This window comes from Phaenicophaeus curvirostris, chromosome Z (genome assembly GCF_032191515.1).
Source record: "Phaenicophaeus curvirostris isolate KB17595 chromosome Z, BPBGC_Pcur_1.0, whole genome shotgun sequence".
Taxonomy (NCBI): domain Eukaryota; kingdom Metazoa; phylum Chordata; class Aves; order Cuculiformes; family Cuculidae; genus Phaenicophaeus; species Phaenicophaeus curvirostris.
In genome coordinates this window covers 41,158,633-41,183,216 of record NC_091431.1, presented here as the reverse complement: position 1 = coordinate 41,183,216, position 24,584 = coordinate 41,158,633, and the positions used below count along the sequence as shown (strand labels likewise).

The 24,584-nt window shown below is 37.3% G+C and overlaps 1 protein-coding gene across 1 annotated transcript in view; it reads left to right on the top strand.

Moving 5' to 3' along the window:
* Nucleotides 1-24,584, top strand: part of CNTLN (centlein) — a 194,554-nt gene that overhangs the window by 108,775 nt on the left and 61,195 nt on the right. Inside the window, 4 exon segments of the mRNA XM_069880520.1 lie at nucleotides 13,885-13,948; nucleotides 18,361-18,452; nucleotides 22,335-22,494; nucleotides 22,497-22,854. Of these exon segments, the coding sequence (XP_069736621.1) occupies nucleotides 13,885-13,948; nucleotides 18,361-18,452; nucleotides 22,335-22,494; nucleotides 22,497-22,854 (674 nt within the window).

Here is a 24,584-nt window from a genome sequence, read left to right as displayed (position 1 = left end):
GTAGCCCAGCATGATCTTTGTGATGAGTTACTTTTGATCTCTTTTGCTGCACGAGGCAGAATATGCTTATACATACAAACGTTTAACTTGTCTTAATGTTTTTGGATCCTTTCTAATGTATAAAAAATTCAGAATAGGTGTTCTAAGAAGCATTGATCTGTTTGATTTTCTCAAGTGCAATCACATCAAAGTAAATGTGGAATCTTCCATTTTTTCCTAAAACTGAAATATTTCGGTGTAAGAAATAACTTAAGAAATCTATTTGCATCCTTAGCTTTTAGTTAATCAGCTGGGGTTTGTGCTACAATAAAACAAATAGATCATGGTAGGTTAAATTTTAGGCATGAATTTCTACCATCCGTTTGCAAGCAAAAGGCTATGCTGCGTGTTGAAGGTATTTTGCTTGCTAGTCACTAGTGCATCTTTGCGTTTTGAGTGACTATTAATTTGAAATATATCTCAAAACTCATTCTTGACAACTATGACACTGTTCACTTTTATGTTATGTGAACAGGCATTGGATTGGTGTTGGGGTGTTGCTTTTATCCTTTTTCACTTCTGAATGTGGGTTGTAAATCAGAGAGACTTTACTTAGCACCAACAGATATCGCTTCCTGCAATCTTCATCCATCCTTTAAGTGACTGAATTGGGAAACAAGAATGATAAAGACAAATTTCTGGGAAGTGAATGGACAAAGGAAGATACATAGCTCAATGACTCTGTATAGTTAAATGCTCCATTTCCTTGGTTAATTAAGACGACAAGTGTAACCTGTAAGTTTATAATTTTCTTCCTGCAAAGAAATTCCAGTAAATCATTCTGGATTTGAATGTTCACAATATGTAAGTAATGCTAGTACTTTTTGTTTTATTCTCCTTTTGGCAGCATTATCACAAGACATATGTAATGGGTTTTGCTCTCTTGCACAGTCTAGATCAAACACCTACTCCCAGGTTTACTCTCACCTCCCAAGGCAGCTAGTTGACACATAAATATACAGGTCTATGAAAATAGACAATTTTGCTCTTACTGCAGGCAAATATTCTTGAATCATAATGCTATTGGAATGAAGAATTTCTGTCAGAGTAGTACTTCATATGTAAAAGTTGGATCAAGTTTCTGTCTAGCTTGGTTCTCATGACTGTAAACCATTTTTGAGTAGCAGAAAATTAAAATCTGTTTGCATTATGACAGATCAGACTCCCCATCCTAATTTACAACAGCCTCTTCTTGTATTTTCTGTATGGGCTTTTACAAAAGTTTGCATTATGTACACGTGCATTCTCTAATTTTACGAAGTAGAATTTTACCCTTGTGAAGACTTGTGAGCAGAAAGTACAATTCAGTTTTGTTTACCTAGAAGACCTTTCTCTGTTGATCTGCTGTCTTCTCCAGCTCCTTTCTTTTCTGAGGGGAAGAAAACAGAGCTACTTCTGCTGTCCTTTTTTCTTTGCAAGGATAATTATGCGATTCGGCTTAAGCTTTGTATAAGAAAAAACTCCTTGGCACTACTTTGTCTTTAAAACTTACTTTTTTGGTTACTGTAGTAAGCAACACTATGTCGCTTTGTAAGGACTCTGATAAAGAGTATGCAGAGCTTGCTTAGTAGTCTTTTTCTGTCTGATTTTCTTCTTAATTTGGCTTTCCAGTCTTTTAACAGTCTTCCATGACTCTAGAGGAAAGCATTTGAAAAAGCAATAGTTAACCTCTTGGACTTGGTGGAAAACTTCCCTGACTGCAGCAGCTCCTGGACTAGCCCCCTGATATCTGTCCAGACCAGCAACACTATGCATTAGGAGATTGTGGTTCGCTCTGCTTGTTTCTCTGAAGAGTCATCCTGCTGCAGCCTTACAACCTGTAATCCTTGGGAAGGAATGGGTTTCCTCAGTGGGTTATTCCTTCTTATGTATTCAGCTCTATTAGAAATGAGATTCTCTGCTTGGTTTTATTTTCCAGATATAATTCCCTGGGACAAACGGAAAAAAAGTTTTACTGTTTGTTTGGATGTTTATTTCAGACTGCCATGAGCCTACTCTCTTAATTCCTTTTATCTGTATGCAGAGGAGCATAGGAGACCTACCTGTGAACGCTGAAAGCTGCTGCAGAGCAATGGCTTGCTTATGGGATGTGTATTACTCTGGAGGCAGTGGTTTGCTAGAGGACTAACTGGAGTCCTCTGGCAGTTGGTTAACTTGGGGTCAACAACTCTTGAGGGAAGAAGCCCTTTGAAATGATAAGGGCAGAGAGACAGTTTATGCTATAGTTCAGGCTGTCTTTCTAAATTACCTTTCCTTTAATGCACTGAGACGCAAGCGGGCATGTGTATATGTACCTTAAATCTGGAGCTGTGTGAAGGCTCCTGATGGTATCTTTAGAACTGCTGACAATTAAATATGATGAGTACTAGGAAATTTTTTTGTAACAAGAAGGTATATTTTGCAGAAGCCCTGCTTATATGCAGATGGCACAAGCTTTTCACCTACTCTAGTAACTTGATAAGTAAGCAACTGTTACAGAGAAATTCTTGCTGATGCCTAGCTATAATCTAAAAGAAATCAGAAGTAATTCCTCTGGCAAAACTGATTCTATAGCACAGTTTTTATTGTGCTACCCCTTCCTATATTCCAAATGGCTGAGTGTTACAAAAATAACTAAATAATGGAGGAGTAATCTCAAATATTATGTATGCCATAAAATACAATACAGAATATTGTACAATATGGGAAAGAGCACTATATTATAATTATGGGTCAAGGCCAGCACATTGAAAAATTTGTGGAGTATCAGCATAAACTACTAGCTGGATAGATTTGATCTCTCTTGATTTCTTACCATCCTTTTTTTTAATACTGCCAAATGAGGCTTTGGCAAGCTAGCTGAGTGACAGAAAGGAAGCATTGGTACAAAAACCAGGATGCTGTCCTGCTCCTCTTGGTGCCTTTTGTATACGTATGTTACAAGGAAGAAGGGTGACTTCCTTGAAGTTATTGATAGAAGAGAAAGCACTTTAAAGTTCTCAGGATGTGAAAACAAAGATGTGATTCTACTTACCTGCCATATTAGAAGGTACTTCCAGAAGTCCCAGTATATTCCTGCTAATTTAGGATTCCTGTTAATTCAAGAACTCCACAGCTTCTCCTTGGCTAGCAAGGAGCTGGAAGTTGTTCTTTGACAAGGTTAGCTAGAGCAACTAAAATTGTTGCTGGCCTGGACTGTTTCTTATCAACAGAGTGAACTTCAGAAGTATTTTGAAGTAAATTATATTGTCGGAAGGTCTCTGAGTTTTCGACTTGTTTTGGAACTAGATAAGAAAATGCTTGTTGTTGTGAAAGAATTACTGAAGAAATAGAGTCAAAATCTACATATATACTTACAGGCATCATAACCTCTCTATGCAGAAGACTCAAGAGCATAAGGCAATTTCAAGTCTGTGTAAAGGTGAAGATCAGTACAGCAGTTTCTAGACGCTGTATGGCTTTAAGTTACTTTTCTCCTATCTGATGGGCTATTATTCAGATTTAGCAAAGCTGCTAGAAAATACAACATTTGAGTATAAATAAGAGCAAGATGGGTTTTGGGAACGAGTTGTAAATTCTGGATTTTTTTCAGTCTACTGGTTTACTAGTGTAAAGAATACATCTGGATACAGGCCAAGTGATAGCTGCAATTTCAAGACTGCAGGCTTTTAGAAGTGACTCACTGTTAGCATTATCATTGCATATATGAGTTTAGATTTTGAATTTAATGAAACTTAATAAAGTTTAACTGAGCAGTTACTTATTTTCTTGTCATCTGGATTGCTGATAGGTTTTCCTAGTAATGCATGTCCTTTGCCTAAGGTTATTCATGTATACAGCTAGAAGATGTATTATGCATATTTTCAGAGACAATTTGGAACAGTTTTTATCTGTTTTAAAATACATTGAAATTTGGTTTGTGTTCTCTCTATTTTTAGTACTTTTATCAGTTTGTTAATGGTTAAGAATGTATTTATAGAATTCTGGAGTTTCAACACCCTGCAAGGTTTCACCTACTCCACGTATCAATATAAATGGTTGTGTAAGTTGTCAGAATACTTCACAGTATTTGATAAACATCTGCACAAAGGTCATGTCTTACATCTCTCTATTGTTTAAAATTATATCCTAGGAACTTCGCTTTTTAAAAGTTGAATTGAATAGTACAATGAGTACAGAGCATGAATGTGGCAAAGACTTTAAAATGCAGTAGAAGCCTTTGACTTTGCCAAGAGAAAAGATGCAGAGTTGTAAAGATGTGAATTTGCCGTGAGCTGAAAGTAATCAATTTATACTCAAATCAGTTTAGTTTGTTTTAGCTCTTCACCTCCATATTACCATTGAATTCAAATCCCATCATTTGTTCTTGAATTCTTGTTCAAAGGTCTATCTTTCTTAAATCTATAGAGCAAAGCCTTTTTTTCAAAGCAAAATTTTTTGTTTTCCTGTTATGGTTACTGTTGCCTTTCTTTTGAGTTCTACATTGATGTATGTATTCAATTTAGAGCTTTAATAATTTCTGTTGTCTAAATTAGGTTTTTTGACAAGCCTCTTATCTTTTTTTTTTCTTTTTCCCCTCCTAGTTCATTAACCTTAACTCCAGGGTTGGGTACTTACTCTTTATTCATTCCTTGTTTAATGTTTTCATTAGTTTATGTTGTGTATCGTTTGCCTAGCAGCATTTTGGAACCTGCATACCTCATATTTCTCCTTTTGTAAAATCTGCCATCTCTTAAGTGAACTGCAGTTTCTAACTCTTCCCTTTACAAATGGAGCTTAAAATCTGTCTTGTAAAATGCTTAGAGGGTTGAAGTTTTATAATTTTGTAACGGCAGGCATAATACTGAGATGTTCATGAGGTGCTGGCTGAAAATAACACACGAACTTAAATACAACAACAGAATTTAAACATTACATTGTTAAGGAGGCAGAAAATTAATTTTCCTGAAAAAACGCTGATTTATAAATTTCATATGCTATGTATTTTATTTGCTTGCTCAAGCAAAATCATACAAGCTTTGAAAAAGAGAACTAGGAAGCACTCATCAACTTAGGTAGTGTCATTAGGAGGCTTTTGAAAGGGTAAAGTGAAAGCATCTTCCATGTTCTACGTTACTGCTCTACACAGCAGACAGTTGATTGTTTCCAAATTTTTGTAGATTGGTTCTTTCTCCTGAAGTTCATTCATACATTCATTGCTGAATTTCCCTAGGGGGGGAGGAATTATGCTTACATACTTGTGCCAGTCAGTATTATAATCTGGAACAGGGAAGATGATTAAACTAACCTGCAATGTAAATTTACTATTTCTTTCACTTTGTTTAGTAACTACTAGATTTATGTTTATCTGGAGAAAAATTATTTGCTACCAGATACAAAAAGTTTAAAATAGGCTGTTATTTCTTCTGTCAAATCAAGCATGTAGTTGTATATAATCGTAAAATGTGAAATTTTTGGAGCAATCCCACAAAAACTGCTAGAAGCACGGTTAAATGAAGATTAATGTAAGGCATCTGAAAGTCACATCATCCTCAAAATTGCCTACTTTTGAAACATCTTCAACTCCCAGCATTTCCACTGTCAAAAGATGGAGTAGACACATACACATTAGTTCGAACATATGAACATTGGTTCAAAGATTTCCTTTTAATATCCATGCCTCAAGACTACAATTAGCTAGAAATACTTTATAAAAAAACTACCATTCTGCTTTAGAAATAACTTCAAAGATTCTATCTCTCAGGTTCAGTTTGTGTCTTGGATCTTTTCAGATGACATAAACATGATGCCCTTTGCTCAGCGCTTGATAAATCAAACACAGGTTTCTCAATGCACAGAGAAATCCTCTTTCAGTTAGTATCAAAACATCATGTGTTTCTTCTTTTCATAGCATAATTAGATCTAATATTAGCTTCATCTGCCAAAATAGTGTTGAAGCTTTTATTCTCAGTATCTGAACTTTGGAACTGTTGTCCTCACTCTCTAGTTCCAGGAGGTTAGTATTCTGCATTACTACACACAGAGCTTATTTTTTATCCTTTGAGCTGAAGGCAGAGGCAATCATTTCACCCTCAGTAAGTGAGGAAAGCAGCTCATGTCACTAGAATCCATGCAACTGGATCACAGGTCTCTACCTAATGTGCTTTGTGAAAGAGTTGAATGTAGATAATTTAAAATACTCTTGGGGCAGACATAACCTGTTAAAGATAATCCTCCTTTTGAGGGAAAAATATCACACACAGATTATTATCTTCAGACCCACTTGAAATATTTGTTGGGTAGGGAGGGAGAGTTTCATAAACATAAATGACTTCTTACCTATTAGGTTGGCACATCTGTGTGATGGGACAGTAAGGGAGATAATGGTGTAAATGATAGACTGGTAAGTAAATATCTCTTTACCCCCACCCCAACTTTTTGCATCTATGTTCTTTCAGGTTGAGTCATTTCTTCTAGTATTGCATTATAATTCAGTTTTCTGTGATTTCTTCAGTTGCCTTGAATTCCTCTACGCCCTTTCTTGCTCCTTAGGAGGTTCTTACTTAATACTCTTTGATGGTTCTTAGAACTGATGATGTTTGGTTGTTCTTGGGGATGGTAGCAATTGTGCTGTCTCTCTAAAAGGTAGTACTCTTCATGAGGACTGCATTGCACCCTTTCTTCCTTTTTGTTGAGCTGAACTCTTGTAACAAAATATACAGGCTACATTACTTTTGTGGTGAATTTTAGAGGACTGAACTAGATGCGTATTTTTTTTAATTGCATATACAAGTGCCTTTTGTTGATGACTTCTAGCTAGAGTTGCATGACAAAAATATTCCAATGTGTCAGAACACATTTTACTACTGAGTTGGGAACAAACAGAAAAGAAGAAAGATCTGCATGCTTCTCTATATAATTCTTCACAGTTCATTTTTTGATCTATTTGCCTTGAAATGTGAAAAGATTTATGAGTGATAGAAAACACTTGACTGTATGCAATTGTGATAAAAAGTGGCAATTACATGTACATTCATTTTTTATCTTCTGGTTTTGTGTAATTAATGTAATATGTATCATGACTGTACAGATTATATTTTCTTATTTTTCTCTGTTAGCACTGTATTTGCCATAAAAATTCAGTAGCAAATAAAGCTTGAAGGTTTTGTTGTATTTTATTTGTTTTTCAGAAAGAAAAGATTGAGTAGAAATCAGTATAGGATCTGTTCCCAGATGAGTGAAATAGTTAGAAATTTGCTCAATGCTAGTAGTGTTGGTCTTCAGGGTCCCAATATGTGCATTCAAGACTAGACAGAAGTGTGAACTGGAGACAGTCGGGCTTCAGAGATTAGAAAAACCAAAAGAAACTGGGAAACTAACTAACTGATTGATGGGATGGGATGGGATGGGATGGGATGGGATGGGATGGGATGGGATGGGATGGGATGGGATGGGATGGGATGGGATGGGATGGGATAGCATAGCAAAGGATAGGATAGCGTAGCAAAGGGTAGGGTTGCAAAGGATAGCATAGCATAGCATAGCATAGCATAGCATAGCAAAAAGTTCAAAAAGGGAAGCTGTACATGTGTAAGCTTCCCCGGATCAAATGAAAAAAATAAGCATGCTGGTAGCAGTTTCCCCAGTGGAATGTGATTTATTCAGTTTGTCTCAATGTGACATGTATGATTATCTACATATAAAACATGTTTTATAGGTGCTGCTACAAAGAGCATAGCTCTTTGGATAGGGCAACATCTTCTTAGCAAGGGATAATCTAATCTCTTAGACAAGACCATGAATGAGGTAAGACCAGCCATCTAGTTGATCTATCAGTGAACTCTTGCACCAGGAGTGCTCTTGCAGTAAAAGGACTCTTTTTAAGGATAGAAGGAAGTGGGTATTGGTAGTGGGAGGTCACAAAAGTTAAGGAAAGCTGTTTTAAAATTTCATTGACAGTAGCTGACTGGCATATTAAACAACAGAATGAGGAGATAATTCACAAATACACTTCTGTGCTAGAAGCCCAAAAAATAAGATGTGAAGGCAGACTGCTTGGTATCAGATGGACAGTCCTGACACACTGGGCATCTCGATGTCCCAGTGGAAGGAGGGTTATTTGTCAGGGCAGGGTTAAGTGGGTACTAGCTTTGCAGGAATGACAGAGTAGGATTACCTGATGAGAGAGTGGTGCTGTATGAAAAGGATTATTTAAGTATGGTACCAAACAACTGTTACATAAATAAGAAGCATTGCATAATGCTTTTGTATAGGAGTCCTCTACTTTAATAATATGTAAGTAGCAGTGAGATTGTACTGCTGATCTTTTCATCAGGATGCTGACGGTCCTGCAGAAATGCAAGGCGAGTTTCAGCGAGATATGAAGGACAGGCTGTAATTACAAAGGGTTTCAACTATTCACATAGAGCCTGCCTCATTATCCATTATCTTGCCAAGACAAGATGCAGAGATACAAATTTGTATGGAGTAAGTAACTCTTCTAGGACAATTAGTCTTAGAATCCAAAAGGAAAAATACTGTTTTGGATTTTATTTTGGGTGGTATCCAGAACTTAATTCAGAAAGCATTAGAGAGAATGCATCAATGTCTTTCTCAGAGGAGCTATTCTTAGACATAGCCGCACATACTGTCTCAGAAGTGCTGAAGAAAATTGATTTTGTAAACCAATTAATTCCATTCTTGCATAAACTAGTATGTTCTTTGCTTTTACCACAAAGGCATGTCAGTAACTAATGTTCAACTTGTTGCTTAGGACCCTGCTTTTTCTGCAAACCTGTTATTCTAGCTGGTTGGTTTTTGAGGGGTTATTCTGGCAGGACTTTTGTGCACTTCATGAAGTTCCCATCAGCCTGTTTTTTTCCACCCGTGAGGTCTATCTGAACAGCAGTTCAGCCCTCTGGAGAGTTTATCAGTTACTCCTCTCAGTTTTGTGTCATCTGTTAACTTGTTCAGAGTCAATATAACCCATCTTTGAGGTTGCTAATGATGTCCCTACTAACTGGCTCTGGTATGAATCTCTGAGGTACGCTTTTAATTGCTAGCCGCCAGCTGAACTCCACACCGTGGATCACCATGCTTTAAGCCTAACAGTCCAGCCAATTTTCCAGCCACCTTGCCGACTTTTCAGTATATTTCTCAACTATTTGTCAGTGAGGAGGTGGGAGACAATCTCGAGTGCTTTGCGAGATTGAAGGTAAACACTGTTGTCTGCTCTCCTTTTACTCTTACAGTCTATCATCTCCTTACACAGGTGATCAGATTTGTAAAGCAAATTTTTTCCTTGGTAAATCCATGCTAGCTGTTTCTAATCACTGTCTTGTCTACCAGGTGGCTGGACATGATTTCCAGGATTATTTGCTCTATAACTTTCCATGGAAAAGAGGCCAGGCCTGTATTTCCCCTGCATCTCATCCCTTTTAAAGATGGTTTCATGTAGTGTTTGCCTCATTTTGGTTTTGGTTTTTTTTTTTGTTTGTTTTTTTAACCAGTAGTAGAAGAGAGTGAGGGAATGGACCAAATCAATTAGTCTGGGGATAAAAAGAATATTCACTTTCAAAAAAGGAACCACATAAAAATGCAGCAACTAGTCAAAAAAAACCACAACCCACCTCAAACACTAGAACAAATAGTACAGAAAGGCTATGAACAGCTGGAGTCTGTCAAAAAAAGGTACTGTAGCTCAAATATATTCTGTAGTTTGAAAAAAACAAATTGGAAAAAAAAAAAGCCAAACCAACCTGTACCCCAAAATATTCTTAAAAAGCTCTCTGTAAAGACTTGGTGAGGAAGTTTCTGTGGCCCTCACAGAAAAAAGGTAAGCATGAAAAACTCGAGCTTACATTGCTGAGAACAGATAGGGCAATAAACACTGGCAGGATAAATGCAAGTGTAAAGATGAGAAGGCTAAAGAACCTCTTGAAGAGTCATTTTTAAAGGTGCTTAAATAATAGTGATAGTAAAATTTTACTTAAATAAAATTAAAAAGACGCCAGTAAGGAAATGTGTATGTTTGCTTAATGATAACAGTCTAAAAGGACACATTGGGTTTGAAATGCCATAAAAGAACAGCTCAGTGAATCTTTGCATCAGTCTTTCATTTTGAAGATGCGAAGAAGGTGCCCACAAGTCATGTATTCTTTGTAGCGGATAGGTCAAGTTGATAGAACTTTTTGAAGTTCATTCTAAAGAGTCATTGTGCCACTTGACTGGCTGGTTGTCACTGTAAAGTCCATCTACAAAATGGGCTCCAGGGGGAGCTGCAGACCAGTAAGCCTGAGTGCTTACATACTTGGGAAGGTAGCGGCCTCTGTAGCAAAAAAGAGGAGGAAAAAAAGGAAAAATATTGGGGTGGAAGAGAGATCACTGAGCACAAACCGATGCTATTTTGCTGTGGAAGCATCAATTTCCATTTCCTATAAATGGAAATCTTGCTTTATTAACCTGCTGGAATTGCAGAAGGGTGACAGTAACCATCTAAATAAAATCTGATCTGTGTTTTCCAATTGCCTTTGACGAGGTTGCCCATTGAAGATTATAAAGAAATTTCATTCCTGAGGGATTGGAGAAAAGCTCCTTTTAGCAATAGGAAACCAGATGAAGCAGAGGAAGCAAAGGGTAGTACTTACATGCAACTTTCAGGATGGAAAATTAGAATCAGACAACAGAAGCTCTTAGGCTTGTGCTCTCTCCCGAGAAGCATCTGCTTTTGACTCTGCTGGAGACAGAGCACTCGTTGTTGATAGACTCAACTCTGGTCTAGCCTAGCTGGGCATTTTTAGTGTTCATGCAAGCCAGCCATTAACCTGCATGAGTGGCTGGATCTTGTATTACGCATTGTAATTTCTTATATAGGCTTTCCTGAAATATTTCCAGCTTAGATATAAGTTTAGTTTGGGACTTTCACAAGCAAATTAATATATTTGGAAATGCTTCAGATATTCAGACTAGAAGCCTACCCCTTTACTTATTTTATATAATTTATTCACTTCTGCATGCCTTTTATTTCCTTAAAAAAATCTTTATGTAAAAGTTAACTTTTTAAAAAACTCTTGTACAATTATCATGATATGCTTCTTCCGTAGTGTTTAGGGAGGTATTATGTATGTATATATGCACATAAACGTGTTATTAGTAATAATGTTTTTAAAGCTGAAAAATAACATGTTCAAGAGACAGAAGTTCATGCAGGAAAGACTCTAAAATATCTTTAATTCACACTTTCATATTCACTCTAGGATAAATACAGTCTTTAATTATGTAAACAGAGTGTTTTTTCAAGCACACATATTATCATTCAGCACAAAAAGTGAACTTGCAATGAGTAGTAAGGACTGTGTGATGGTTAAGGCCACTGTAGTTTGTGTTATAGAAATTGATGACTATTATGGTATGGAGAGTGAAAGAAGAGAAAAGAAAGTCAATGTGTGAAGGCAGCTAAGAGATCCTGAAAACAGATCATATCTTATGTGTCATACAAAGCAAGTTACTTTAACTTATCACATTTATAACTTTCTTTGTACTTGATATGAGACTCTTGAATGTAAATTAGAAAACTTAGAGTAAGAGCTGAGCAAGAGATGCATTAGATGTATAAAGTCCTTTAAAACACTGTATATACTGAAAGGCTATTTTTTAAAAAAATGCTTTGTTTAAGTCAGCATATATTTTTGCCCAATTTTCCTCTGCCTTATCTCAGGAGGACTTTGTAAAGCATAGATTTCTGGTGAAGTAGTTAGATGCCGCTGTTCAGAGTACAGCAGAAAAAGCTTTGAGGAAATCAGCAATAAACCTTCATAACAGAGCTAAAATACAATGTATTTGTATAGAATATGAGGTTATATTTTAAACAAAACCCACATATTCATGATAGGCAGGTCCTGCCAAACTAACCTGATCGTCTTCTATGACAAGGTGATCCGCCTACTGGATGAGGGAAAAGCTGTGGTTTTAGTCTTCTTGGGCTTCAGTAAAGCTTTTGACGCAGTTTCTCACAGCATTCTGCTTAGGAAACTGTCAGCCTCTGGCCTGGACAGGCGCACACTCTGCTGGGTAGAAGTCTGATTGGCTGACCGGGCCCGGAGGGTGGTGGTAAATGCAGTTAACTCCAGCTGGAGGCCAATGACAAGTGGTGTCCCCAGGGCTCAGTGCTGGGTCCAGCCCTGTTCAGTGTCTTTACCAATCACCTGGATGAAGGCATCGAGTGCACCCTTAGCAAGTTTGCAGATGACACTAAGCTAGGTGGAAGTGTTGATCTGCTGGAGGGTAGGGAGGCTCTGCAAAGGGATCTGAACAGGCTGGACCGCTGGGCTGAGACCAATGGCATGAGGTTTAACAAGGCCAAATGCCGGGTCCTGCACTTGGGGCACAACAACCCTGTGCAGTGCTACAAACTAGGAGAAGTCTGGCTGGAAAGCTGCCTGGAGGAGAGGGACCTGGGGGTGTTGGTTGACAGACGACTGAACATGAGCCAGCAGTGTGCCCAGGTGGCCAAGAAGGCCAATGGCATCTTGGCTTGTATCAGAAACGGTGTGACCAGCAGGTCCAGGAAGGTTATTCTCCCTCTGTTGTTGGCACTGGTGAGACTGAATACTGTGTTTAGTTCTGGGCCTCTTGCTGGAAGAAGGATGTTGAGGCTCTGGAGCGAGTCCAGAGAAGAGCAGCAAAGCTGGTGAAGGGGCTGGAGAACAAGTCTTGTGAGGAGCAGCTGAGAGAGCTGGGGTTGTTTAGCCTGGAGAAGAGGAGGCTGAGGGTTGACCTTATTGCTCTCTACCTGAAAGGACATTGTAGAGAGGAGGGTGCTGGCCTCTTCTCCCAAGTGACAGGGGACAGAACAAGAGGAAATGGCCTCAAGCTCCGCCAGGGGAGGTTTAGGCTGGACATTAGGAAAAAATTTTTCACAGAAAGGGTCATTGGGCACTGGAACAGGCTGCCCAGGGAGGTGGTTGAGTCACCGTCCCTGGAGGTGTTTAAATGACAAGGTAGACGAGGTGCTGCGGGACGTGGCTTAGTGATTGATAGGAATGGTTGGACTCAATGATCAAAGGGGTCTTTTCCAACCTGGTGATTCTGTGAATCTGCGATTCTATATTAAATTATTGACCTCTGTTCTGTGTGCTGCAGGATCTTAGGCTAAAATAGGTGAGCTTACTGCTAAAATAGTGTGCAACTATATAGTTGAATTTTCATAATTAATGACAGAAAACACAAGAATGTACTGTTTTAACTAGTGTCTTTCATTCTAGCATTTGCCAATTTGACTTTTAATATTTATTATTGGTATCCTTGCAACTTTATTTGTATGTAATTTTAAGAAAATAAAAAAAAGTAATTCAGGTGTTTTGCTGTACAGACCATAGTTGGTTGATAGTACAGAATAAAGTAGAGTAGTAGTATAGTATTAGATCAGAGCTAGCAAAGGGGAGGGAAGATTCTATTAATAAGTTTCTGTAATAGTCTCTTGAAAGAGAGGAATGCTAAGATGTATCTGCACATGGTTGGCTGGTGGTTTTCCCTTCAGACTGAATACTTGTTCCCCTCTTAACATGATTCCACCTCCTACCAGTCTACTTTTCATCTCAGGGAATTCCTTACCTAAAAATAACCAGTTGAAACTTCTTACTGTATGTTACAACCAACATTGTATATGAATTTCGTAAATTCAGATTTGTGAATTGTAAATTCAGATTTATAAATTTTTATCAGCTGTTGTACAAATTACTGTTTATGTTTTCAGTATGCTAAGTGTTGTCAAACTAGGACTAATTCCTGAGTGTTGGCAACTTTTTCTCCAGTAATACATTGGTATGATAATAGTTTAATTTTTCTTAATGGTGTCTATGTGATTGCTCAGTGGTTCTTATTTTCAAGTTCCTCTTTTGTAGACTGAATCATGAAGAAGAATTGGATCAGATGAAAGCCCACCAATCTGCGGGTAAGTTCACAATAGTATTGTTTACAACAAAAAAGGAAGGTATAGTGTTCTATATGTTTATGTATTGTCTATCAGAAATATTAATTTTAAGGTTATTTTCTCTCCAAAAGTTAATTTCTTTTTCTTGAATGTGATTTTGTAAGCATAAGGCCTTGTGTATTCTTATTTCAAAGTATATTTGTCCTTAAGTTCTTCACATATCTATTAAACCAATGTAAATTTTTATATAGAGATACACACTAATATATACTTGCAACTTAGATGTATGTGCTGCATATAGAATAAGTTATTTTCTGTCTAGAATATCTATGTATATGTATGTAAAAATGTGTATATCCGTATGTGTGTGTAAAACCTAAAATACATTTATATGTTTATGAAGCTTTCTCCAGAATCTGAAGTGGGTTTTGCTATATTGAAATATGGTGATACAAAAATTTCAAACTCATTTAGAATTCTTTTTAAATACTAGTCTCACAAAGTATGTGAATTTGAAAGTAAATCAAAATGGTGTAGCTCTTACAAGAATTTATCTTAAATATCTTTATTTATATATTTAAAATCTTTCCAGTAGCCAATGGTTCTGTGAAGATGGGTTTGTCAGATAGGTAGTATGTTGCCACTGTGTCTCCATAACTACTCAGATTCTTTGTATTATTTGCTGTTCATGAATCACCTTGATATCAGAAAAAAAATACAGACTAGATACCAGGAAAAAATTTTCACCGAAAGGGTCATTGGGCACTGGCACAGGCTGACCAGGGAGGTGGTTGAGTCACCGTCCCTGGAGGTGTTTAAAGATGGGTAGATGAGGTGCTCAGGGACATGGTTTGGTGGCAGATAGGAATGGTTGGGCTCACTGATCTAAGAAGTCTTTTCCAACCTGGTGATTCTATGATTCTGGGAGAAGTATTCAAGAACGTGTAGTTATAGTCCGACTGGGTGTTACATCTGTGGTGAATCCTTTATGCACAGTGTTGTGCAAAGAGAGAGACTGGAGAAGTACTCTGCATGTTTTTAGCAATAAAGCCTTACCATTCTTTATGCCAATTTTCTCCTGTTGGCTGGTGGGATTTTTTCTCTGATACTGTTGACCACTTCAATTAAAAGTAAAGGTTTTTTTTCTTCCTTTAATTTAAAATTGTATTAGAGTGCCTATAAAACTAAGCGAATATATCCAGCTGCTGAAAGCTGGAAGATAGTGTTTTCTTTCATACTTCTTCATTACTTACTTTCAAAGCCCCCAGTATAGCTGAAAAGTTACTAGTGATGGTTTCAAATACTGCCTTTAAACATCAGTTATTTGTTTTCGACAATTTAGTCAGTCTTTGCACAGAAAGAAGTGGAAAGGCGACTAATGGTGAGAAGAAGCTGAGGCTTGCTGAGCAACGACCATGAGTTTCAAAGAAACAATCTGATCCCTGAAACTGCCTATTCTTGAAATGTTTAATTTAACAATTAATCTTTTATTCCTTTTTTTGTTAATTTTCTTTTCAGACTAAAATGTATTATCTTTTTAAAGTGGGTAGTTGGATACATGCTTCTAGTTTGGCTATTGGTGTGATGATTATTTGTTGTTATTTGGTACTGAGGGAAAGTGTTAAACTACTAGTGAAGTGTGGTAAGCAAATCTTATTTAACTTTTCCAGCATTTATTGTTATTGGTATCATTTACCTGAACAGCAATTTTTTTATAATCCGAAGAGATATATTAAGTAACACTTCTTGTCACCTCATAACTCTTAGCTGATTCCAGCCATTTTGCAACTTTCACCAACTGAAATATAAAAATAGTTGCTCATCCAGTCTATAAAAAGTAATTCTTTGTTGTTCCCTTGAAAATCCTAGGATATTACAGTATGGTGGACACTCTTATCTACTGGTTAACATTTTCTAGAGGACCATGCCATAATGACTGAAATTGGATGTCCACCCTTGAGCATAAATGAGTGTGTGTGAGCAATCCTTGCTCATACGCTGAGAAAGTGTATGCACCTTCTGCCCTAAAATGGGTATCAAAAGCCTTCCTCTTCCCAAATAAACGTACAACCTCAGCTCTGTTATCTGTAATTTACTGAGAGTCCAAACTTGATATGGTCTAAATATACTTTGCTTGCAGTTTTAGTAAGTATGTTTTCTTTTCTTTTAAAAGGAAACTTGACATGAATTTACTCAGGTTATCAATGATGAGGTACTCTATCCATGACTAATACAGAGCTCTGTTTATGTTGAAACTGATAGGTTTTTCTCTGTGTAAGAAAGCTTTCTGCAAATACTAGTAGTGAACTGTAGTATCATGGTTCAAGTACCATTTTGGCAGTAATGTTGAACTAACTCATTATCAGCTTTGGTGACTATTAATTAGGAATTAAGTGTTATGTTCTAAAGCTGGCAGTGAGCTGTGCTTTCTCAGTGGGACATAAGTATACTTCTGTTAGACCACAGTAATTTGATAACTGGAGATAGTAGGGTTTATGACTTGTGGTTCTGTTCCTTGAGGGAGAACCTTATATTTTATAATGTAGGAATATGATAGGCAGAGTCTTGCTGGATAGACTGATACATTAAATCTTTCTGGTGTTGTAGACAGACAGTTGTAGGCAATGCTGTTTCATTGGCTCCCTAACCAGTTCTGTGAACAATTAGATAACAGGAGGAAGAAGGAGGGAAGGGGGCCAAACAGGCCATTTTTTTTTTTGCTCAATAGAAAAGGTTATGCATCAGTGACCTTTGATTTTATTTGATGCTGCTTGTGACTTCTGTGATAATACTGAACACATACAGTCTTTTCTGTCTATTTTGCAGTGGCATTCTTTATTCTCTTATAATATGTTTATTTATAGCTAGAGTTGTAAATTCTATTTTAATACATCCACATGATAAAGGTAACACCTTGGGTGCTTTGATCAGTTTCCTTGACTATGGGAAATATTTTTTCTTTTCAGTGGAGTACAGTAAATGCTGATATAAAAGCTACAGCAGACATTCAAATGAGTGAATATTTAGAAAAAGATGAAAAGCATGTTCGTATTATCTTTGTGTGTTACTTAAAGAATGTTGTAAATGTATGCAGTACCACTGTGCTGGGGGACTGTAGTCTGAAATAACATGGGAACTAACATATTAATATCAAGGTAAAGGTACATATTCCCCAGATGCATAGTTTTACCTTTTTCAGCTTTTATTATCTTTAGAATAGTGTTCCATTTATTTCATGAATACAGAAGTATTAATTGGCCATGACATGTTCCAAAGACAAAAGAAAGGTCTAATTCACTCTAACAAACTTGTTAGTCACTGTTTATATCAAGAGGATTGTGAATCTACAGAGAGTAAAACTGTTTTCTTCTACCCTTGCTTTGTTTATAAATCAAAAGTTTTCAAGTGACCTGAGTGTCTGCTTGGAGTTTAAAATGATACTTCTAAAGCAGGCCTTCACCATGTAGCACAGATATTTATCCCTTACGATTAATTCTTTAAGTCAGTTTGGGGGGAAGAAGGACAAGAAAGGAAGTATGGGTATTGTATTGTTTTTACAGTGTTAGTTTTTTTTGTTCTTTAACATAATATTTCTTATTCTAAGAAAAGGTCCTTCTGAGATGTGTAATTGCTCATTTCTGTGAGCAGTGGGCAATTTGTGAGTGCTAAGCACTCAGTTCAAATCTAAACAGAATGGTTTTTACTTATGATTTACTGTTCATATTAGTAATTTAAACTTTTTCTTAGCATTCTTCTCTATGAATAGATCTAATTTTCAACACGTCTTTTTTTATGGGGTTTTTAGTACCTAAAGTGCATAGCTGTCTCTGAGAGGGATGCTTAGAGTCATGTTCTCTCTCATTAGTTGTATCAATTTCTAATTGTTACGAATTCACATTACAATCAGATGATTTGTGTCATTTATCTGGTGAAGTACATGATCTTTCACTTAACAAAAAAGGGGGTTAAAGTTTTTATCCATCCTAATTCTGAAACTGTTTGCTTTGTTCACCAATCACTCTGATCCTCCTAGCAGGGGACAAGACCTAGAGAACAAAACTGGTAGTGACTGTGTAGATAAAAAGGCAATGAATTCTGCTTTTAAGGCATAGAGGGAATAGTCTATAAAAGAATAAAAACTGGAATGAAAGTATAGCGTCTTTAACCTGCAGATCTATTGTACCTTTGAAAAGCTCATACTCTGAAAAAAACATACTGTAATGCTACAAAGATTCATAATTGTGTGACAGAACACTTTGAAAAGAGGTCACTCTTTAGAAACTGACCAAAAGACCCATCAAGAAAATAGACCCACGTTATAAATAATTGCAGAAGTAAAGAACGCATTTCCTTAAAATGTCTAGGTATTATTTTAGTCAAATACTGGGAGTATTTTATTTATTCTCTGATATATTTTTTTTTTTTTCTGGTAGAGCCACTTTTAAAACTTAGTAAAGATGATGAGGTTAAGAAAAATACTCCAAAGAGGAATATGAAAGAAGTTTCACATCAGACATTACAGAAGGTAAGATACAAACCCCAGTAAACAGATCTAGATTTTCATATAAAAATCATATGTATATGTCAGTGCTCGGGAATTTAGGCTGTGATTTTCCTATCCTAATTAAAAATACAGATTTCAGAAATTGTGGCTGAAATGATTCTTAGTGAAGTAGGTGTGAATGTGTTATGTGAAATAAACATGGTTAATGGCAGAAAAATTAGAAGAATGTTTAGAAGTATAATGTTAAATATTAAAAAAATATTTAAACTGCAAGTAACGTATGCTTAGCATTTTACCACTGTTAAGTTCAGAAGATGTTCTCAACTAGTTGCTATTTGTATTGATATTTGTAACATACACAAGTAGTTTAGTATGTTAACAGGTGTTCACTTAAGAGGGCTCACTTGTATTTTACCATATGTTTTGTTTGCTGCAAAGAAAAGACATCCTTCAAACAGTATCATGCCTTTTGTTTGTCAATTTGCAGAACAATGTTTGTTTCATTACTTATAGATCTTTAAAAGTATGCTTAAATAAACACAAATGTGTAACTTTGAGTGTCAGTTTTGGTATGTCTGTTTATTTTTTATTTGTGAATTAGCTTGTAGGAAGTATGGTAATTTACAGCAGATGATGTGATTGCATATACTTGTTACACTTGCCATATGGTCAGGCAATGAAGGCTGTCATCTCGTTATTACTGAATGACAAACATCATGTTAAAATAATAACACACAGAATAGGAAGTGCTCACATTCATTTATCTTAAGGTAGAGTGAGTAATTGAAATAATATGAATGCTACCATCTGAAATGTCACACAGTGCTTGCTTATCATCTATATTTCAGAACAATAATTTTGTTTGCCAGGTACTACATAATTTTTATTTCTATGAATATATGGAGTTACAATGGTACCTTAGGGATAAGTGTAGAAGCTACTCATTGTTTGTTTCCTTCCAGCTGTCATACATGACTTTTAAGAGCTAGTGGTGCAAAAGGTTGCTTTAAAGAACTGAGAACTAATAGCAAAATTTCAGTTTAGGAAGATGGTTGAAGAAAGGTTCTGGTCTAACTAATTATCAGTGGGTAGCAAGGTACAAACTATCAGACCCTGGTTTCATTGAAGCATTTGGAAAAATACCTTTTATTTCTAATTTCACCCAATAACTTTGTTCAGCTGTAAGGCAATCTCTATTCATTGTGGGATTGCTATGAATTTGTGTAGAGGAAGGTGGCAATAGATAGACAAGCATATTAAAGATTTGGTATCAAACTCACAAATTCAATATAAAATTCACAAATGTATGTGAAATTTGAGCAGCTCTTGCCCTAATTTACTCTGTAATTTACTCTGTGCATAAAGACCTCTTATTTATTTGAATCAAATCTGTAGTACCCACTTTATAAATAATTCCATAAGTTTTAAAATAATTCAAATGCTTTAGCAAAATGTCCTTGCAAATACAGATGGCATTTGCTGAAAAATACTATGGTTTTGATACTTTCAATTTCAGAGTAAGTTTTGACTTTTCATATCTCTACACCACGATGGAATTGCTGAGTATTTTACAAGATGAGTATCTCAGACTGGCCACGTGCATTCTAGTATAGCTCCTTGAAAAATAGTATTTCCTACCCACGTTTAGAAAAATACAGAGCATTTGGAGATGGAGCTTGTACAAATCCAGTGAAAAATATTTCTCCAAAATAACTAAGTTGTTACTGAACACAAAACTCACTCTCAGAATCACAGAATCACTAGGTTGGAGTAGACCCATCGAGTCCAACCATTCCTATCTGGCACTAAACAATGCCCCTCAGTGCCTTATCCACCTGTCATTTAAACACCTCCAGGGAAGGTGAATCAACCATCTCCCTGGGCAGCCTGTTCCAGTGCCCAATGACCCTTTCTGTGAAAATCTTTTCCTGATATCCAGTCTGAATCTCTGCTGGCGCAGCTTGAGGCCATTCCCCCTTGTCCTATCAACTGTCACTTGGAAGAAGAGGCCAGCACCCTCCTCTCTACAACGTCCTTTCAGGTAGTTATAGAGAGCAATGAGGTCTCCCCTCAGCCTCCTCTTCTCCAGGCTAAACAACCCCAGCTCTCTCAGCAGCTCCTCACAAGATTTGTTCTCCAGCCCCTTCACCAGCTTTGTTGCTCTTCTCTGGACTCGCTCCAGAGCCTCAACATCCTTCTTCCAGCAAGAGGCCCAGAACTAAACACAGTATTCGGGGTGCGGTCTCAACAGTGCTGAGCACAGAGGGAAAATAACCTTCCTGGACCAGCTGGTCATGCCGTTTCTGATACAAGCCAAGATGCCATTGGCCTTCTTGGCCACCTGGGCACACTGCTGGCTCATGTTCAGTCGCTGTCAACCAACATCCTCAGGTCCCTCTCCTCCAGGCAGCTTTCCAGCCAGACTTCTCCTAGTTTGTAGCACTGCACAGGGTTGTTGTGCCCCAAGTGCAGGACCCAGCATTTGGTCTTGTTAAACCTCATGCCATTGGTCTCAGCCCATGGATCCACCCTGTTCAGGTCCTTTTGCAGAGCCTCCCTACCCTCCAGCAGATCAACACTTCCACCCAGCTTAGTGTCATCTGCAAACTTGCTAAAGGTGCCCTCAATGCCTTCATCCAGGTCATTGATAAAGACATTGAACAGGGCTGGACCCAGCACTGAGCCCTGGGGACACCACTTTTCACTGGCCTCCAGCTGGATTCAACACCATTTCCCACCACTCTCTGGGCCTGGCCATCCAACCTGTTTTCCACCCAGGAGAGTGTGCGCCTGTCCAGGCCAGAGGCTGACAGTTTCCTAAGCAGAATGCTGTGAGAAAACATGTCAAAGGCTTTACTGAAGTCCAGGAAGACCACATCCACAGCCTTTCCCTCGTCCAGTAGGTGGGTCGCTTTGTCATAGAAGGCGATCAGGTTTGTTTGGCAAGACCTGCCTTTTGTGAACCCATGTTGACTGGGCCTGATCACCCGGTTTTCTTGCATGTGCTTCATGATAGCACTCAGGATCACCTGAGTTGTTGTTCCACAACATCAGCCAGCCTCCAGTGGAACTTCCCCAGTCTTCCAGGACTGTTGGAAGGTGATGGAGAGGGGTTTGGCAAGCACATCCACCAGCTCCCTCAATACTCTTGAGTGGATCCCATTCAGCCCCATAGACTTGCTGGGTGACTAGCTGGGCAAGCAAGTCTCTAACGACCTCCTCTTGGATCATGGGAACTTTGTTCTGCTCCTCTAACTCCTGGGTGTGTACACAGAGGGAACAACTTTCCTTACTATTAAAGACTTGGTCAAAGAAGGCATTAAGTACTTCAGCCTTGTCCTCATCCCCTGTCACTGTAGTTCTCTGATGCCCTTTGCAAGCTTCTGGAAAAATCTCACCAGCTAGATATTTATTTTAGTATCCTCTAAAATTGAAATTGTCTCTTATTTCTGGAAATTGCAGGCTTTTGTGGTAACTTCAAACAAATATTCCAGAAGAACATTGAAAATCACTTAAAAGACCTTGTTGATTTAAATAGCTGATACAAAATTTTATTTCAAAATAGTTTTCCTTATGAAAATGTTTTTGTAAATTCAATTAGTATGTATAACCATATCAGTAATGAGCTCAAGATGCATCAGGAAGGTTCATTAGCATACTTAAACTTTCATGTCACTTTGTCTGCAATTTTAACTTGTTTTACCATCTGCCCTTTGTTTAACAGCTGTATTATTGCAGTTGAAATGTTTTCATCTGTGTTACATTAGAATTATTTTTAAATTAAGAACTATAGATTGCTCTTGTCCTTGTACTGTATTTATTATTGTCGTATAATAAATGCATTTGAAAACAGGTTTTTTTTTCTACTGGATAGGCTGAAAATGCTAAAATTACTTTTGTTAGGTACAACAACTGGAAAGAAGATTAAAAGCTATTGAAGGAGAATTAAAGAAACAGAAAGAAGTAAATAAAGACTTACTGAAGGAGAAAAAGTCTTCGAAAGCATCTTTAAAAGTGCAAAAGGAAGATGTAGACACAAGGGAAAGAGAGCTGGAAATGCTACTTAAAGGATTTCTGAAATAAAAAAAGACAGAGCAGAACTTCAGTTAGTGATTGATGAGCAGAAAAAAGAAGCTGCATCTTTGAAGAGACAAGTGGCAGAAGCTAACAGGTTGACAAACGAAAATGCAGATTTGCTGAGTCAGGTGAAGGAGCTGAAGTATTTGCTGGATGAAGCCAAAGCAGTGGCAACCTCTGGGCAATGTAATTGCAAGATAACAGGCACCAAGGTTAAATTAAAAACAGCCAAGAAAAAGAGCTCTTTGGGACATCATGGAGCTTTTCTCAAAGAGTCCATCAAGGTTATGAGTAATGTATTTGAGAACTTCAGTGAGGACGGCTGGGAGGATGTGAGTGAAAGCAGGTACGGCTCTCATTAACTTAGGCCTGTAGAGGGGACACTGTGCATATGTAAGGCACTTGCAAATGGAGATTGAATTTCAACTACTGTTGATTTGGTATTCAAAAAAAATACTGTCAGATCCTTTGAAATATCTTGGGAGGTCTTGTTCTGAGCTTATTGACTGAAATTTGCATGCAAAATTAGCCACAACTGCATGAGTATTTGAATAGGTGCCAGGAAACCCAAAAGAAGGCAATGCTTGATTTCTTCCAGTGATGCTATTTTCATGCAGTCATGAGGCTTGAAATTGACAGTTTGGCAGGTTGATTTAATTTGCTGGCCCTTTGCATATTCACCACTGACAGCTAAGGATTCCCAGGCAAGCCTACTAAGTCGGTTTAGTTATCTTGTGACATGCCGACCCGGGAGGAGAAACATTTTTTCCCCTTAATTTAGTTAGATAAATTTTGAATGACCCATTTCAGCTTGCTAGCAAATGTCTACAAGCTGTTTAACATCCTTTAAATTAAGAACCATCCACACTAATTATTTCATGTATGTTTTATGCACAGTCATTCCACTAGCTTTAATTGAATGGTGGTTAAAAATTAGTTCCTTAAAGGTAATTGTTACTGTATAGAGTCCCAGTCACGAGTCACAAAGCCCTCAGAAAATTGCACTGGTGAGCTTTGTAAATGTTTAGAATTTTTACTTCTGCTTCTATTTGTCTGCACATCCTTGAGGAGGCAGCAGTAAGCCACTAGGTAAATGGGTATCACACCTTGTCTTTCAGTACTTTATCCTAATAGAAATGTAAAGAGATTTCACAGGCCTATATTTACCCAAAATATAGATATGATGACAAAAGAGTAAAGAAAACAGATTTTTTTTTCGTAGACATCATGTTGGCTTTGTATGTCATATGGAGCAAATCAACACTGGCAATTGAAGCTCTTCTGCTGCTTCTCCCCATGCAACATAGGGGGCTCTTGAACACAGCATCTTGAGGGAGAGAACTAATTTAGAACCCAGTAATTTGTCAGTTGCTATTATTTTTGCAAAGCTTGTTTGGTTTTTTTGTTTAATTTAATGTTGCAGACCTGATTTTACAGGAAACAAGTGTTTCTCTGTTGCAATTAGTGAGATTTATGTTTTGGGTTTTAAGAAATTGAGCAAATTGTCATTTCAATTTGAGTTGGAAGTGAAATGGAAACTAATTGTATGGCTTCAGTTGTGGCTTGCCATAAATACTACTTTTGATAATTGTACAGATATCAACTTAAGGAATTCTAGTCATAGAATACTGAAGATTTTCTAAGGGGATGTTTCAAGGTGTCATTCTCAACAAGTTAGGGAAATATCTTCATTTAGTTCCCTTTTGTACTTACTAGTAAATACTGTTCTTTACCACTAGTACCTATCTCTGAGTTTCTGGATTCAAGCCTTTCATTTTCTAAATAGAACGTTCCTTGAAAGCATTCGAGTGAGGGAAACGTACCTAGTAAAAAGTATCTCTGTGCTACTGCAGCACCTTCAAACTATTGTATCAATTTCTGTTCTTATCAGTCAATAAGACTTACTACTGTGTCAGAGTGGGTTCTGGAAAGTATAAACATACTTTTGTATGAACTCTTCTCTTCAATTTGAGGCCTCTTCTCTGGTTAAGTAGCCTCCATCTCTAAACCATTGATTTATGACAGTGCAACTTAATTTGAACTCAGTTGTGCCCTTTTGAAGTGTCTTAGTTTAAA